The sequence below is a fragment of the Colias eurytheme genome, chromosome 8 (assembly GCF_061535395.1).
Source record: "Colias eurytheme isolate Ceu_HAF_F1 chromosome 8, ilColEury1 Martin Lab GWU primary, whole genome shotgun sequence".
Lineage (NCBI taxonomy): Eukaryota > Metazoa > Arthropoda > Insecta > Lepidoptera > Pieridae > Colias > Colias eurytheme.
Window position 1 is genome coordinate 2,721,849 of NC_142987.1, and position 14,154 is coordinate 2,736,002.

Here is a 14,154-nt window from a genome sequence, read left to right on the forward strand (position 1 = left end):
GTAGGATATAGGAAAAAATGATTCAGGTACAACTTGTAGATAATTATATGGCCTTTCAACTTTTCCTTGAAAGTTTTTCTCTAACATGTACCGTTTTTGAGATTTAAGCGAAAAATGAAAAAATGGACCCATTTCCCCCCTCCCCCCACTCCGGGGTCCTCCTAGTGGCCCGGGGTTTTAGTATGTTTATTACCTAGGGACTCTTGACATGTTTCCGAAGAAACATCTTACGTTACTAACTCACGCACTCTAGACCCCCCTTGGAGGGATTCATTCAATGGACTATTAGGTATGTCCGTGAAGACAGAATCGTTTACATTATTCCGTCGCATTATTAATTCGACATAATGCAAATCTTGGAATAGTGCTGTAGATATACTCAATACTCATATTATGTCGTAATTCATATAGATAAACTTTGGTGTAGTATTTCAGTTACATAAATTATATAGTATTATGTACTTTAAATATATAGGTTTATTTCAGCTGTCTAATCTTTCGTGGTACATTATACGAGATCATGCTGTACATTTAATTCACATTCTTAATTTATTTGTTAATGTGAAAGAAAAGAGATGGCTCAAGACTTCTTACTTCTCAACAATGAATGCTTAAGTATACAATATCCACGTATGTCGAATGCATAATCAAAGCTGAATTTAAGTACAGTTTAAAACTGGTTTGACTATCGTATATCGTCATTACAGCAAACATGCAAAGCGCCAGGTCAGGCGATAGTCTCTCATCGATTTTCTAAGCTATATTTAAAGAAAACATTATATCGTCTACATGTTTCATACCTCTCATAATATGAAATCCTTTGATATTTGTTTCTAACACAATTGACAATGGTCTAAAGTGAGGAATGAACACTGAATTACTGGTTGGTATGTTAACACGAACCAGTGAACGAGATGATCAAATAAGGTTGATAGCAACTGCTTTGTTGGATTTAGGTTTTAACACAATGAATAAAGCTTTGTAACGTTAAAATTCAGATTTGATTGTTCATTGCATCATGGTAGTTTTAAAGGCTAAAGAAGTGTTATTTCCAGCGTATTAAAGTGATGGCGCTAGATAACCTATACAGATTGACTATTTTCTACACTGGAAATAAGACTGCTTTAAGACATCATTGTATACTCCTGATCATAATATGAAAAATTATTTGATTCCCCACAAAACACGAATCACCAACAAATGCATAAAACATTAAATTAAACCTTTTACAATCTACTACTACATTAACAAATGTGTACATATACAGATTTTTATCCGCACAGGAATGTGAACGGCACTTCACATCGTAGGTACGTGAGATGCGAAACGCGGTCTAAAAGTAAAGGTTGTCTCGTCAAAGGGTTCACGATGCGTTCGGTATAATGAGATGGAGGTTTGATCCAACGGTACTCCGGCTGCTGGCGACGGCCTCAAACATTCCATTGTTTCGACGCTTCAATGAATGCTTGGCTTTGTACGTGTTTACAGTTTTTGTGTTTGCTTGTTATTGTTTAATTTTGATAATAATGATGTTTTTGGATATTATTTATCAAGCATAGATTTTTATTAGTAGGTAGTTATAAATATGCAATTATCAACCTTAAATTCCATCACCTCATTATACATATGAAATGATTTTTGGAAGGAATACTTCTAAAATTATTTTCCTGGCTTAGAAATGCCCTTATTAGTCACGACAAACCATATCACATTTAAATGCATATTCAAAAATATACTTACTGTCTGATAGCTATAGTAATTTTCTTGCAATTAAGGGAAACTGTCTGTCAAGTTCATTATACGAAAAGAACATGCCAAATTGGTATTTAACCGGCATTGTGACTCATGCGCATGCCTTCACAATCGGGCGCGTGCCTCGCACTATTTACGAACATATCTATGACGTTTATTACTAAGCCTTACATTGACAATTTTAAATAAACAAACGAACATCTCGTATATTTTCCCTGTCGACCCGTCAATGTATAATCAATATGGATATCTTATTAAATCGTGGTGTAAATAATGCTAATTATTTCAAGTGAATGAATCACGAACCTGATTTATGATTAATGAGCTTCTTAACGTTTATTGGCAGTGAAGTTTGCAGAATCTCGATAAACCTCGAGCTATAGCAGTTTTTACGATATGATTAATCTTACAGTATTCTGGATGTATCGTAATTCGTAAGCTATCTAAAGTATGAATCAGAGTAAGTAAAGTGAAATGATTATGCGATAAGTGACTGAATGGTACGTGTTGATCGACACGGAGACTATTCGCAGTTATGTGTGTCCAATTGCCTTGTTCTTTATTTGCCATTGAAAAGTTTTTCTGAAAATTCTATCATGTTCTAGGGATTAGGTTAATATGATAGCATCAAGATTTCGATAGAATGGTTTTATAATTATAATGGTTTTAGATAAGACCTTCAAAAGTAAATAAAGTAAAATAAAATAGATTTCAAAGAAGAAATTGATATCAAAAGCTCAATAACGAGGTCAAAAATGGACGAAAAACAATATTGGTCTTACTGCTTACAATGCATTAATTCGTGTTTCGTTGTGAGAAAAATGAAGATGGAGGACACAATAATTGTTCGGATAAAGTGGACTGTGGAATGATAAATCGAACTTCCAGTTACTAGTAAAGGTTAATTTGTTGCATGACTTTCAGTTGACATTTAGAGATCTCTGCTAAGATCACAAATTTCTCCATAACTAGAAGAGCGTCTGCAATTACTAGATTCAAAGAACTTCTCTTTGTTAAATTTTTATCACCGTTATAGCAATTCGCTTTTTTAGGATATTGTTATCAAAATCAAACTTTTAAACAATTTGAGTTACGTCATTTAATTACTGAAAATTTGCCTACCAAAAATTAACTTTCCTCTATAGCTTTGTAAACTTTACTATGAAAGCTAATGTGTGTTGTCAGTGACATTTTCTTTAACCACGTAACTACGATGATCAGATTAATGTGATTTTCTCAAAAGTAGCTGCGCCACGCTGCTTACTATAAGTAGATGATTGACAGATGCAACTTTTTATGGCGGAATTACGCGCAGCCAAGTCGCGGGTTTAAAGCTAGTTTTATTATATAAATAGTGTTGATATCCAACATCGTAACCATAATAGTGTCCCTCAGCAATGTTCTCACGGTGATATTACCGGTTTATTAGTTTTTATACCACGTTAAATCGTTTACTTAATTGGTGCTAGGTCGTTATAGACAACATCAACATTTATAAACATTCGTAGTATACGTAAAGGGACATCTTTTCTGATTTATCTATGTAAAAATGCATCCTTAGAAAAATTTACTTAGTTGAAACAATTTAAAAATTGCTTTCTCATTTTGTTTTTGTGCTGGAGAATAATTTTTTTTTTCTATCTAAAGTTTTTTAACTATTGGATAAATGTTTTAGCATAATATCTAATTCAATTGATTAAATAACAGAAAACATAACTGTAAAAAAATGCAATAATCACATCAAACTATTTTTTACAGTATTATTTATCCACGGTTCACAACGATTTCCCCATCATTATATGTCATCTTGATTTTTCCGCAGCAAAAGAATATCTCAATCAATGCCTTCACACAATTACGAATACCTAACTGGCGCCAGATTGGCTATACCTAATGCAAATGCAGTGTAATTTTCTACCTAGTTTGATTTATTGCTTACATTGCCGTTTTTATGTAATGGCCAGTTATGAGTGACTCAGCGCCCGCAATGTACTATGAATAGTGGGTACAATCGTTGTGTCAATAACCAAGAGGAAATTGCTGCGATTGGTCCCCGTATATGGCTTGGATTGTGTATGTGCTGGTTTATCTGACATTAGAGGATAAGTGCTAGCGCCAATGATAGTTACCGTGGGATTATTTAAAGAGGTGTTAGAATAAAAATGTATTTATCTAATAAGAAACACGATGAGAACATTGCGGACGTGATTGCTATATTTTAACCAAACATGCAACCAAAATCATATCAAAAAGCATTTACTTTGCATGTGCTAACCAAGTGTACTCAAGTGTAACTACATAATATAATAAATTATTAATAAAGCCACCAATCTGTGTAATTTTTTAGTTTTTTGTTCAAGATAGTAAAAAGCAGGAAAATTTTAATTGTTCTTAATAAAATGTAATTAATGTTCCCAAAGTTTCAAATCAACTGAACAAAAAGGACTTTATAAGACGATTTTTTTTAATCATCAGTCATCACACATGGCACACATACACATGGATTAGCAATACATTCGCAGTTTGTACACTCAATAATACGTCTAATCTCGAATCAGCATAGCATTGACGGTATATCACGTCCGATGCGCTGTGCTGTGCGCAGCCATCACAATAGGCTGGTGGCCGGAAGTCGCGCAGGAAGCCCTGTCACACCTCGCGCGTGATGACTGCGAATGGCCATATGAGTGGGTTATACGTAAAATTATATGGAATGGTAGATTTTTAGCTGGTAGATTCTTTGCTTTTTAGCTAGTTTGGCCTGGGCAGAACTCGAACAGAAGAGTACGAGTCTTCAAGAATTTTAAAAATTACAAGCAGACAATTTGTACTTTAAAGATTCGCCATGTCACAAAAAATTCTCAATATTCAGTACTTTTATTAAATTTTTAGTAAGTACCAAATGCCAAACAAAAAATGTAACGAGTGTTCCCTCTGAAGCCTCATAAGTCCCCTAATTGGGCTCGTATTTCGTATAAAATGTAGGGAGGAAAACGAGCCGACAAAATAAAAGCAATCCTTGTTTACTTTTATTTTTCACGTCGTTTTTCTTAACATCCCCTTTTAATGTTATGATGTTACAAAATTTGGTTTGATATCCCTTTTATAGAAGGTATTTTTGCTTTAAAGTAAATATTACGTATTGATTCATCACTTTAGCATGTCGCATAACATGTCCAGTTTCCTAAGAAATCTAAATGAAGGCAAACGATATTCGGAACGTCCACCACAAATAGCCTCCGCGAGACCTTGAATAGCCTACACATCGAGCAATAAACAAATTAAACAAGAGTAATTCCTCGCAGTAACCGGACAATTGTTAGCATAATATAGTGATGTCATCTGGCAAGGAAAGTATAGTTGTGACTTGTGATATAGCTGCTTGTAGCAGTGACATCACGCGCCGTGGGCGACGGAGCGGTGCAATTTACGAGAATTCGCTATTATAATGGGCACTATTAAATGATGTAATCGTGATAGGTGAACTGCTTCTGCTGTCCGTCGCTGGGCGTATTTGTGGCTAGTGACGTCACAGGCCACAGCGATGCTATCGAATTTTGTTCGCCCTTAGGGAAATGTTACACGCGTTTGTAATGTGGATAGTTCAGGAATTACTGTTATTTTCAAGAATAGTTGATAGTTATGGTGTTATTGCGAAATGGCAATGATGTTATTTAAAAATTTTGATATTGATGAGAATTTTCTTAAAAATAATACAAAATCCAAATCAATGTTAAACTCATTCAGATAGAGTAAAAATAAATGTTTTCAAATAAAATATGAAAAAACATCTATCATAATTTAAATCACACCTAGTTCGCACGCAGTAGGTACGCACTGCATGCACTCACACTTCATTATCATAATGACACAATAATGAATTGATGCGAATTTATTCTGTATTCGGGATTAACATTAGCACACTACAAAATAACCACTGCCACGGTTATTGCACTTATTCACGCTAAACATGACACATTGTTCATAATTAAATCACTGGCTAATGCTAATAGTGACCGGATGACGCGTAAATACTTCGTAAATATAATTGACGGTCAGCAACATTGATTAAATTCTATATGAATATGAATGAACGTGATTATTTGCATTTATCTCATTATGTTATATGTTAGCGGGGCTCGTGTGAATTTGTTTACGTGATGGTGGAAGTAAATGACAGATTGTAGCGTATTTTATTTGCCCACTGTAATATTGTGGGTTGTAAAACCTGGTTGGATACCTACCCCAATGTTATTTATTGGGCTAGGTTCAATTTAATGTGATTAGGTAAATAGCCTCAGTATTTCAAGTTTTAGGCAGACTAGTTAAATTTATAGAAACTTGAAAAAAACTTTCCAATATGTACATATTCATAAAACGGTCATATCAGTAAAATAAATATAGGAACTCTACAATTCATAAAAACGATTCAACATATTAAATTCGCTGTTTCGTGTTTTTTTATCTATGTTTAGAGTCAGCTTTTCCGGTCACAAAAATGTTTTACGTTAATAACCAGGTGAAACTCGCACGCTAATCTAAATCATCAAAGTATATGTTTTAATTATAAGTCCATCATAATAAAGGTGTCCGAAGTAGACCGAAAAAAGTTACCGAGCCAGTTCTTTATAGACCTCGTTTGTTACTAGACCACTAAGATGTAACTCAGTTTTGTAGAAATTTCTGTATTTCAATATTATGGTCGTTTTTAGAAGTTTCAATAATATGGTAAGAAGTTTTTTGTGTACCGTTGTAGGGAATTGGAACTGTTTCATTGGATGTGACTGTGATCTTAGTGACGATGTGTGGCAAAGTGTTTTTTGTGTTTTGTGATTTTTGTATTTTCTTACTGTTATAACAATTAAATGACATTTACTGTATGCGATAATTATTCCCAGCATGTAAAATAGGTTCGTTAGATTCGTATTAAAGGAATGAGATTTGTATGTTTGCGTTTTGCACAGAACTTTTTGATTTACTGTATGTTGCTGTTTAAGTTGTTTGGTAAGGTAATTAATTATTTTTACAGTCGATTTTACGATCAACACTGAGTAGAGCGGTAGTTTTGTATTCTTCATTCATCTAAAATAGTTTATGCAAGTGCAAGCGAATTTGACCCCTGAGTTCATGAAATCATTGTTTGTATTGGTATCGAAATCGTTTGCACGTTTCTTTGGATGAAATAACGGTACCGGTACGTTTTGTGGAGATCTTTCTTTACAGAATGTTTATGGAATTGAGTATTTGAATTAAATTTTTTTTTGTGATAAATGGAAAGATTATATATTAGTTTTATAACAAAACTGTTTTTATTTTTATTTTTTTTGCAATAATTCAAAAGTTATTTCAAAATAAAAATTAGTCTTTGAATCCAGTACCGAAGACACGCCGATAACTCCCGAAGCGTCACCCGAGCGCGTGTGACGTCATAATGTTAGTTTTCACTCATTGCAGTTGATAGAAAAATAAATATAGTTTGAAAAACTTAACGGAATAATAAGATAAATTCATGAAATTATTGTATTGTTACCGGGTTGTTATAAGTATACAAAATTTAAATTAAATCCGTCGGTTTATAGTGGGTCTAAATCGAATCGAAAGGAGAATTGGTTACATACAAACATATGTTTTAAGCTGATCCTGGCGATCCTTATCAGGATAAATTTATGATATTATTGTATTGTCATCGGACCTTGATAAGTGTTCAAAATTTTAACAAAATCCATCGGTTTTAAGTGGGTCAAAATAGAGTCGAAACTTCGAAAGGAGTCGGTTCCATACAAACATACAGGTGAAGCTAATAAAAGCGTGTTAATAATAAATACAGTGTTTTGATCTATTTAATTTTGTTGTCATTATTAAATTACATATTAATTATATAAAAATGAATCGCAAAATGTGTTGGTAAGCGCATAACTCGAGAACGACTGAACCGATTTCGATAATTCTTTTTTTATTATATTCCTTGAAGTACGAGGATAGTTCTTATGTAGAGAAAACGTAAACATGTACCACGGGCGAAGCCGGGGCGGACCGCTAGTTAATTATATTAATTGTTAATTATATTATTTAAATTTATATTAAAAATGGCGAACCTCAAAAGTTATCGTTTTGTACCATTATGTACGAATACTACAAAGGCAACTCCTAACAATAATCGGTGATCATAAATATATCAACATCAAGAATATTATTCGTAACTAACTAACTAATTCGGAACCAACTAACAAATCGTACTTTATTGCTAAACTTTCAATATTATTGTCTAATGTCTAGTCACGTGTAATAGCCGTAAACGCTATGTACTGCAGTTAATAGCTATAACATTATGACGTCACAACTGTGGTGACCAGTCATGGCGCGTTTGTAGTCACGTGATTCTAACTTAAATTTCATCAATTTTTAATTGCTTATAATTAACGGAAAAAAATTTTTTTGAAGTTATTTGCATTAAATATCAATATTATTAATAATAAAGTTTCAAAATACGTAAAAAAAATCAATAAATTTTTTTTATTCAAATACTCAATTGGTGATAGTTGTTATTGAATAAGTTGTACGTTTCTTATAATACATACATATGTACTTGAATTATTAATTTATTATAGCTGGTATATTTTAAAGAATTTGTAAAAAAGTGAATTAAATCCAATTAAAAATAGTGAATTCAAATATCTAATTATCACCTTTATAAGGTACTAGCTGCTCCGCGCGGTTTCACCCCCGTGGCTCCACCCCTGTTGGTCGTAGCGTGATGATATATAGCCTTCCTCGATAAATGGGCTATCTAACACCGAAAGAATTTTTCAAATCGGACCAGTAGTTCCCGAGATTAGCGCGTTCAAACAAACAAACAAACAAACTCTTCAGCTTTATAATATTAGTATAGATTTCTTTCTTGTGAATTGTTTTTATTTATCTCGTGGAATTCGTTTCAGTTCCGTATGCATGATTAAATTGATATATGTACACGGTGAATTGTGATAAGCATAGCAATTTAGCGACTAATGTCTAGCCTTTAGAATAACTTAAATAGGTAGGTAACCATTTGTGACATACTTTTCTGTAAGTACTTTTGGTTTCCTGCGCTTTTGACGACTAATAAATCGACTCTATAGTTTCAAGTTAGAAATAAGAAAAAAGATACCTACCTATATGGAACTTATTTATTATTATTTATTTTTATGTAACAATTTGTGACATACTTTTCTGTACTTTTGGTTTCCAGCGCTTTTGACAGCTGATAAATCGACTATTGTTTCAAGTACAGTTAGAAATAAGAAATTGATACCTACCTATATGGTAGTTGTATGGTTACATGACATACATCGGCACAGTGGGCCGCTATTAGCTTCTAATTTATTCTTTTGTAATCCATTGTTACATACCAAAACTACTTTCACGATAGAACCGACTAAACATATGTTATTAAGGTTCATCGCAATCAAAATACACTTATATCGTTGTGTGGATCAAGATTTTCTCTGATTTAAGAAAGATCATACTGTAATATATACCTAGACAATTGTTTTGTGCATAATTTGGAAATAAAAAGCAGTAGGTATGTTAATTTATCTTTCGGACTCCGTGTTTTAGTTTAACAGATAGATCAAATAAAATGATTAAATATAGAATTATTTCGTAATAGGTATGCTTTGAAGAAATAAATGGTACCGAATGAGGTAATTAAGTTGGAAAGGTTCAGTGTGGTCATCTCAAATTATGATAAAGAAAGCTCGTTAACATTCATTTATTGTACACATGGGTTCACGTGCGGCCTAGTATTGCGGGAATTTAGAATTAAGATAAACCTATCGGTATTAGTTGTTATTGAATTATATTCGAAGATCGTTTTTGTTTTGCTTTTCTTCCATAAATATTATCTTAGGGGCCGTTAAATATGCCATTGTTGTCTGTTGAGACTGGGCGTCTTTGTTGCAAGTTTGTGCTTCCGTTTAACATTCATTTGAAACTATTATCTACAATCTAAAATATGAAATATTTGTCCACCTGGTTCAACGTGTTAATCTCAGGAACTGCGGTCTCCAATTAATGTTAAATACCACTTTTAAAGAGCTATAGTTTAGCCAGTACATCGCTTTACGTCCTGTGGATGAAGAATCAATTAAATATATTGAAAGAAAGATCGCGTCCTGTCTCGTCTCGTCTCGATTCTTCGTACAAAAACCGCCAAACTCAACCGTGTATTACATGCAAGCGGGTACATTAGATTCCCGGAATGCCTCGGAGACGTCACGTAACGTCACACAAAAGAGCACATACATGCATTCCCACGGAGGTTGTGTTCGTTCCACTTAGCTATGGGATGACATAACACTTTCATTGTATTGTAGTATTGACGAGCTGTTTTTGCTGATGTTGCGAAGGACGTTTTGTTGTTATGCTCGACATAGATAGACTAATTATGCTCGAAGTAAATACGAATGTATTTACAAGCAAAGCACTGATTCAGTTGATACTGACTAAACTGAATTACGTAGGTACTGCAGACAGTTGTTCTCGAGAAATGTTGATTTATTTGCTACGACTCTGATAAATTTAAATTTTATTATCTAAAAGTGCCAACTAATATTTTGGCCAAAATAAATATTGTAAGGCTTCCAGGAAACTGGAATTTAAACGGTCGGTTTAAAACTGCATTCACGGGCGAAAGCGAAAGTGCATTTATTACGAAAATCCGTAATCCCTGGCGATTGTCCAAGTGGTTAGTAATGTTGGTAATTGAATTTGTCTGCAGAATAACTCGCGCTCGACGCCCGCGCCGCGACAATTAGGTGTCTAGATTACATTTTAATGTGTTTGTTTTCAATCCTATTTCTCTATTATAGTTCTAATTTTAAACCATGTTTAATGAAATCGTTGTTTCTGCATAAAAAGGCATAAATAAGGGCCGATTTTTCAATGCTTGGATAAAACTTATCCGTCCAATAAAGTATTACACGATAATATTAAAATGTCACGTAACTGTCAAATACGGGCAATTAGAATACGTTTTTAAAATGGTAGTTTTATACATTATTCGACGAATAAGTTTTAACTAAGGATTGAAAAATCAGCCCTAAATGAAGTTAAAAAAAAAATACTAAAAGAAAAAAAATACTGTCAAAAAAAAGAAATTATAATTGAATTCTCTTGTCCGAAGGATAAAGGCTTAACCTACATCCGCAGCACACTCTTCACACAGAAATGCTTATTATTAAAACAATAACAGTAATAATGAATAGCGGTAAATGTTTACAAAAACTCTTCCGCCGCTGACTTTGTTAACACTCTATTTACATTGTGTGTGCTAATGGATGTCTTGAAACGATGACGTTTTGTTTTATTACTCATTTGTAACTGTCAGACAAATTATCGCTTTCATAGTAACTCATTCAATCATTTAGTGATAAGTTGTAGGAACCGGTTTGTAGCTATATAATGCCATACATCAAATTAAATTAAAAGCTTCTAAATCCTTGAACGTTACAAACACTCGTGATTATAATTTAAGCAAATATAGGTAAACTAAACAATGCTTTGATTGTTACCTATTTGTGCATTGTATTGTACCTAGGTAGGTACCATAAGTATATCCTAACCTTGTTTTAAAACTTTGTTATTGCCCCAGTGATAGCAGTAGATACTACTTTACAATTTAGGTATTGGGATCAGTTACGTACAGCTCACAAAAAAGCACGATATTATTCACAAGCCGTAATTACGTGAATATACTGCAGACAACAATGGTCAAAAAGTGTTATACCCATATACAGGATTTGATTATTATTCTCATGTGGTACAGCGTAAGATATGCTTGAGTCATAGGTATATACCTACTATAGGTGGTTATAAACATCGTGTATTGCTTTACAAGTATCAAATTAGCAACAATCCTCAACATTTATCATTCAATTACGCCAATATTACTATTCATTATCAGTTAGTATTGTACTATAAGTACTTTATTTATTTGTGTTATATTAATTTTCTAGTTGCGAAACGTAGTATGAGCCAATGTTATCAGATATTTTAAGGTGTGGTTTTTTATGATTCATGTATTGGGAATTCTTATTTTGTTATTCTAAATTCGGAATGAATTTTTTTCACAGATATTTTACTTGTTCAATAGGCATACAAAAAATATGTTAATAAGTAGGTACTGCTCTAAATAACCTTTACGATGTAGTTATAGTACGTTAAAGTTATCTTCTACAGTAATTCATGTACTGGCTCTGATAAGCTTTACATAATCTTCCATCCAAGCGATATCATATTATTATGAAATATATTTTATGATATTTTATTTATTATTTAATTTTCTTTGCAGACAGTACAACATGGCTTTCCACACAGAGCGTCAGCGCTCGCCTGGGACCCTCTCCTCAGGCTATCCGCTATCGGTACGGCGACGGGCGCGATCAAAGTGTACGGCCGGCCAGGTGTCGAGCTGTACGGTCAGCACACAAACCCAGATGCGGCGGTCACGCAGATACATTTTATACCCGGTAAGATCTACAAAATTCATAATAAAATGGAGAGTTGATCAGGCCGTACGGTCAGTACACAAACTCCCAGAAAAAGAACAAAATAATTTATGGTAAATGTGTAAATTCTATGTAAATTTTTGGCACGATTTAATGCTAAAATGTTGACTTGTCATAAGTTTATTTTTAGTAGCAATAGTTTAAGCTAAATTCAACATATTTACAGGCACTGGCCGTTTAATATCACTATGTGACGACAATAGTCTCCATTTATGGGAGATCACGGAAAAATCACTGGTAGAACTCAAGAACCACGCGTTCGAAGGCAAGAACAAAAAGATTTCAGCACTATGTATGGAATCATCTGGAAAGAACCTCCTGCTCGGTACAGAGGGGGGAAACATTTACACATTGGACGCCAACACATTCACAATGAGCGAGGATGTCATATATCAGGATGTTGTTATGCAAAAGTGAGTTTTTAATTATTATAATAATATGTAAATACATAGTTTTTTTAGAGATGGTAAAACTGTTGCAAAAAAGCACCAATAAATGGATGGCAAAGATTGACTTGTCCCTTTGAAATTAACTAAAGTAGTTCAATGATAATTATGACAATTGCAATTTAACTGTCCACTATAGACGTAACTAATAATTTCAACTTAATTGTTCCATTTCTCTAATTTCATACATCAAATTTCCAGCTGCCCAGAAGATTTCAAAGTGAATCCCGGTGCGGTGGAATCGATATGCGAACACCCAAAAGTCCCCACTCGGATCCTGATAGGATATAACCGTGGGCTCGTAGTTCTATGGGACAGACAGACGACCACGCCCACGCACACGTTTGTGTCCAATCAGCAACTGGAGAGCCTTTGTTGGAACGATGAAGGTATTGTTTTCGGTCCTATTTTATGTCGTGCAACGCTAGTGTATGAAGTAAATAAAATTGGAAAAGTAGGAGCAGCTTCTTGTTGATTTGGTTAGATTTCGACTTATTTTTCAGATGATAAAGCAAACAAAAAAACTGAACCAAGTATTTATTAAAAATAGTAAATTGAAATTATAAACTACCTCTGGATCAAATTCATCGGGAAATTCAGATACCTGACGCCGTAAATATAACTGAATAAATTTCCAATTATTACCGTGCAAAGTTATCTTTGTAAAAGAGGACATTTTAATTATTTACAAACACTATGTGCCTTACACCTTTTATATAAAACCCATCTTCACATTGCAGGCGAACACTTCACCTCATCTCATAACGACGGTTCCTTCGTAACATGGGAAGTGGCCGGTGCATCGTCAGACAGACCTCTAAAAGAACCCGTCACTCCATACGGGCCGTACCCGTGTAAAGCGATCACTAAGATACTGAACAGGACTAGTGTCGACGGCGAGGAGGTCACTATATATGCAGGTAAGCTTTATTATTGGCTTAGCTATTTTAAGTTTTTAATAGAGATAAAACTTCCTCTCACAACGGCGGTTCCAATGCTCAATGCAAAGAAGGAATGAAAGCATAAAAATTGTTTTTGATGTTCACCTAATTTAGAACCAAGTACACTGAATTAGATTAGATTTAAATGTTATTTTGATTCAGTAAGTTTAGAAGAATTTGATATTTTTTTAATGTTTATAATAATTATGTATCTTATTTCTTTTACAGGTGGCATGCCGCGAGCGTCGTATTCGGACAAATACACCGTAACAGTACAACAGGGTGAAAAGCATGTCGCCTTCGATTTCACAAGTCGAGTGAGTATAATATATTACGTTTCTTCAAAATAATCGCTTGTTTGTGTTAGTAAATTTTTAATACCTTCCACTTTTTATACTTTATATTTTATGAGATCCCAGCTCACCAACGCTTTTTTTATTCGTCGCGATCATTAAAAATTAATGGCTT

The 14,154-nt window shown here is 33.7% G+C and overlaps 1 protein-coding gene across 3 annotated transcripts in view; it reads left to right on the forward strand.

Annotated features, from left to right (window-relative positions):
• The window catches only part of l(2)gl (LLGL domain-containing protein l(2)gl), a 48,753-nt gene that overhangs the window by 15,998 nt on the left and 18,601 nt on the right, over positions 1-14,154 (forward strand). For all 3 annotated transcript variants that reach the window (XM_090104380.1, XM_090104381.1, XM_090104379.1), the window contains exons 3-7: positions 12,083-12,260; positions 12,466-12,712; positions 12,947-13,134; positions 13,486-13,665; positions 13,915-14,003. In XM_090104380.1, the coding sequence (XP_089960506.1) occupies positions 12,083-12,260; positions 12,466-12,712; positions 12,947-13,134; positions 13,486-13,665; positions 13,915-14,003 (882 nt within the window). The remainder of the gene's footprint in view (positions 1-12,082; positions 12,261-12,465; positions 12,713-12,946; positions 13,135-13,485; positions 13,666-13,914; positions 14,004-14,154) is intronic.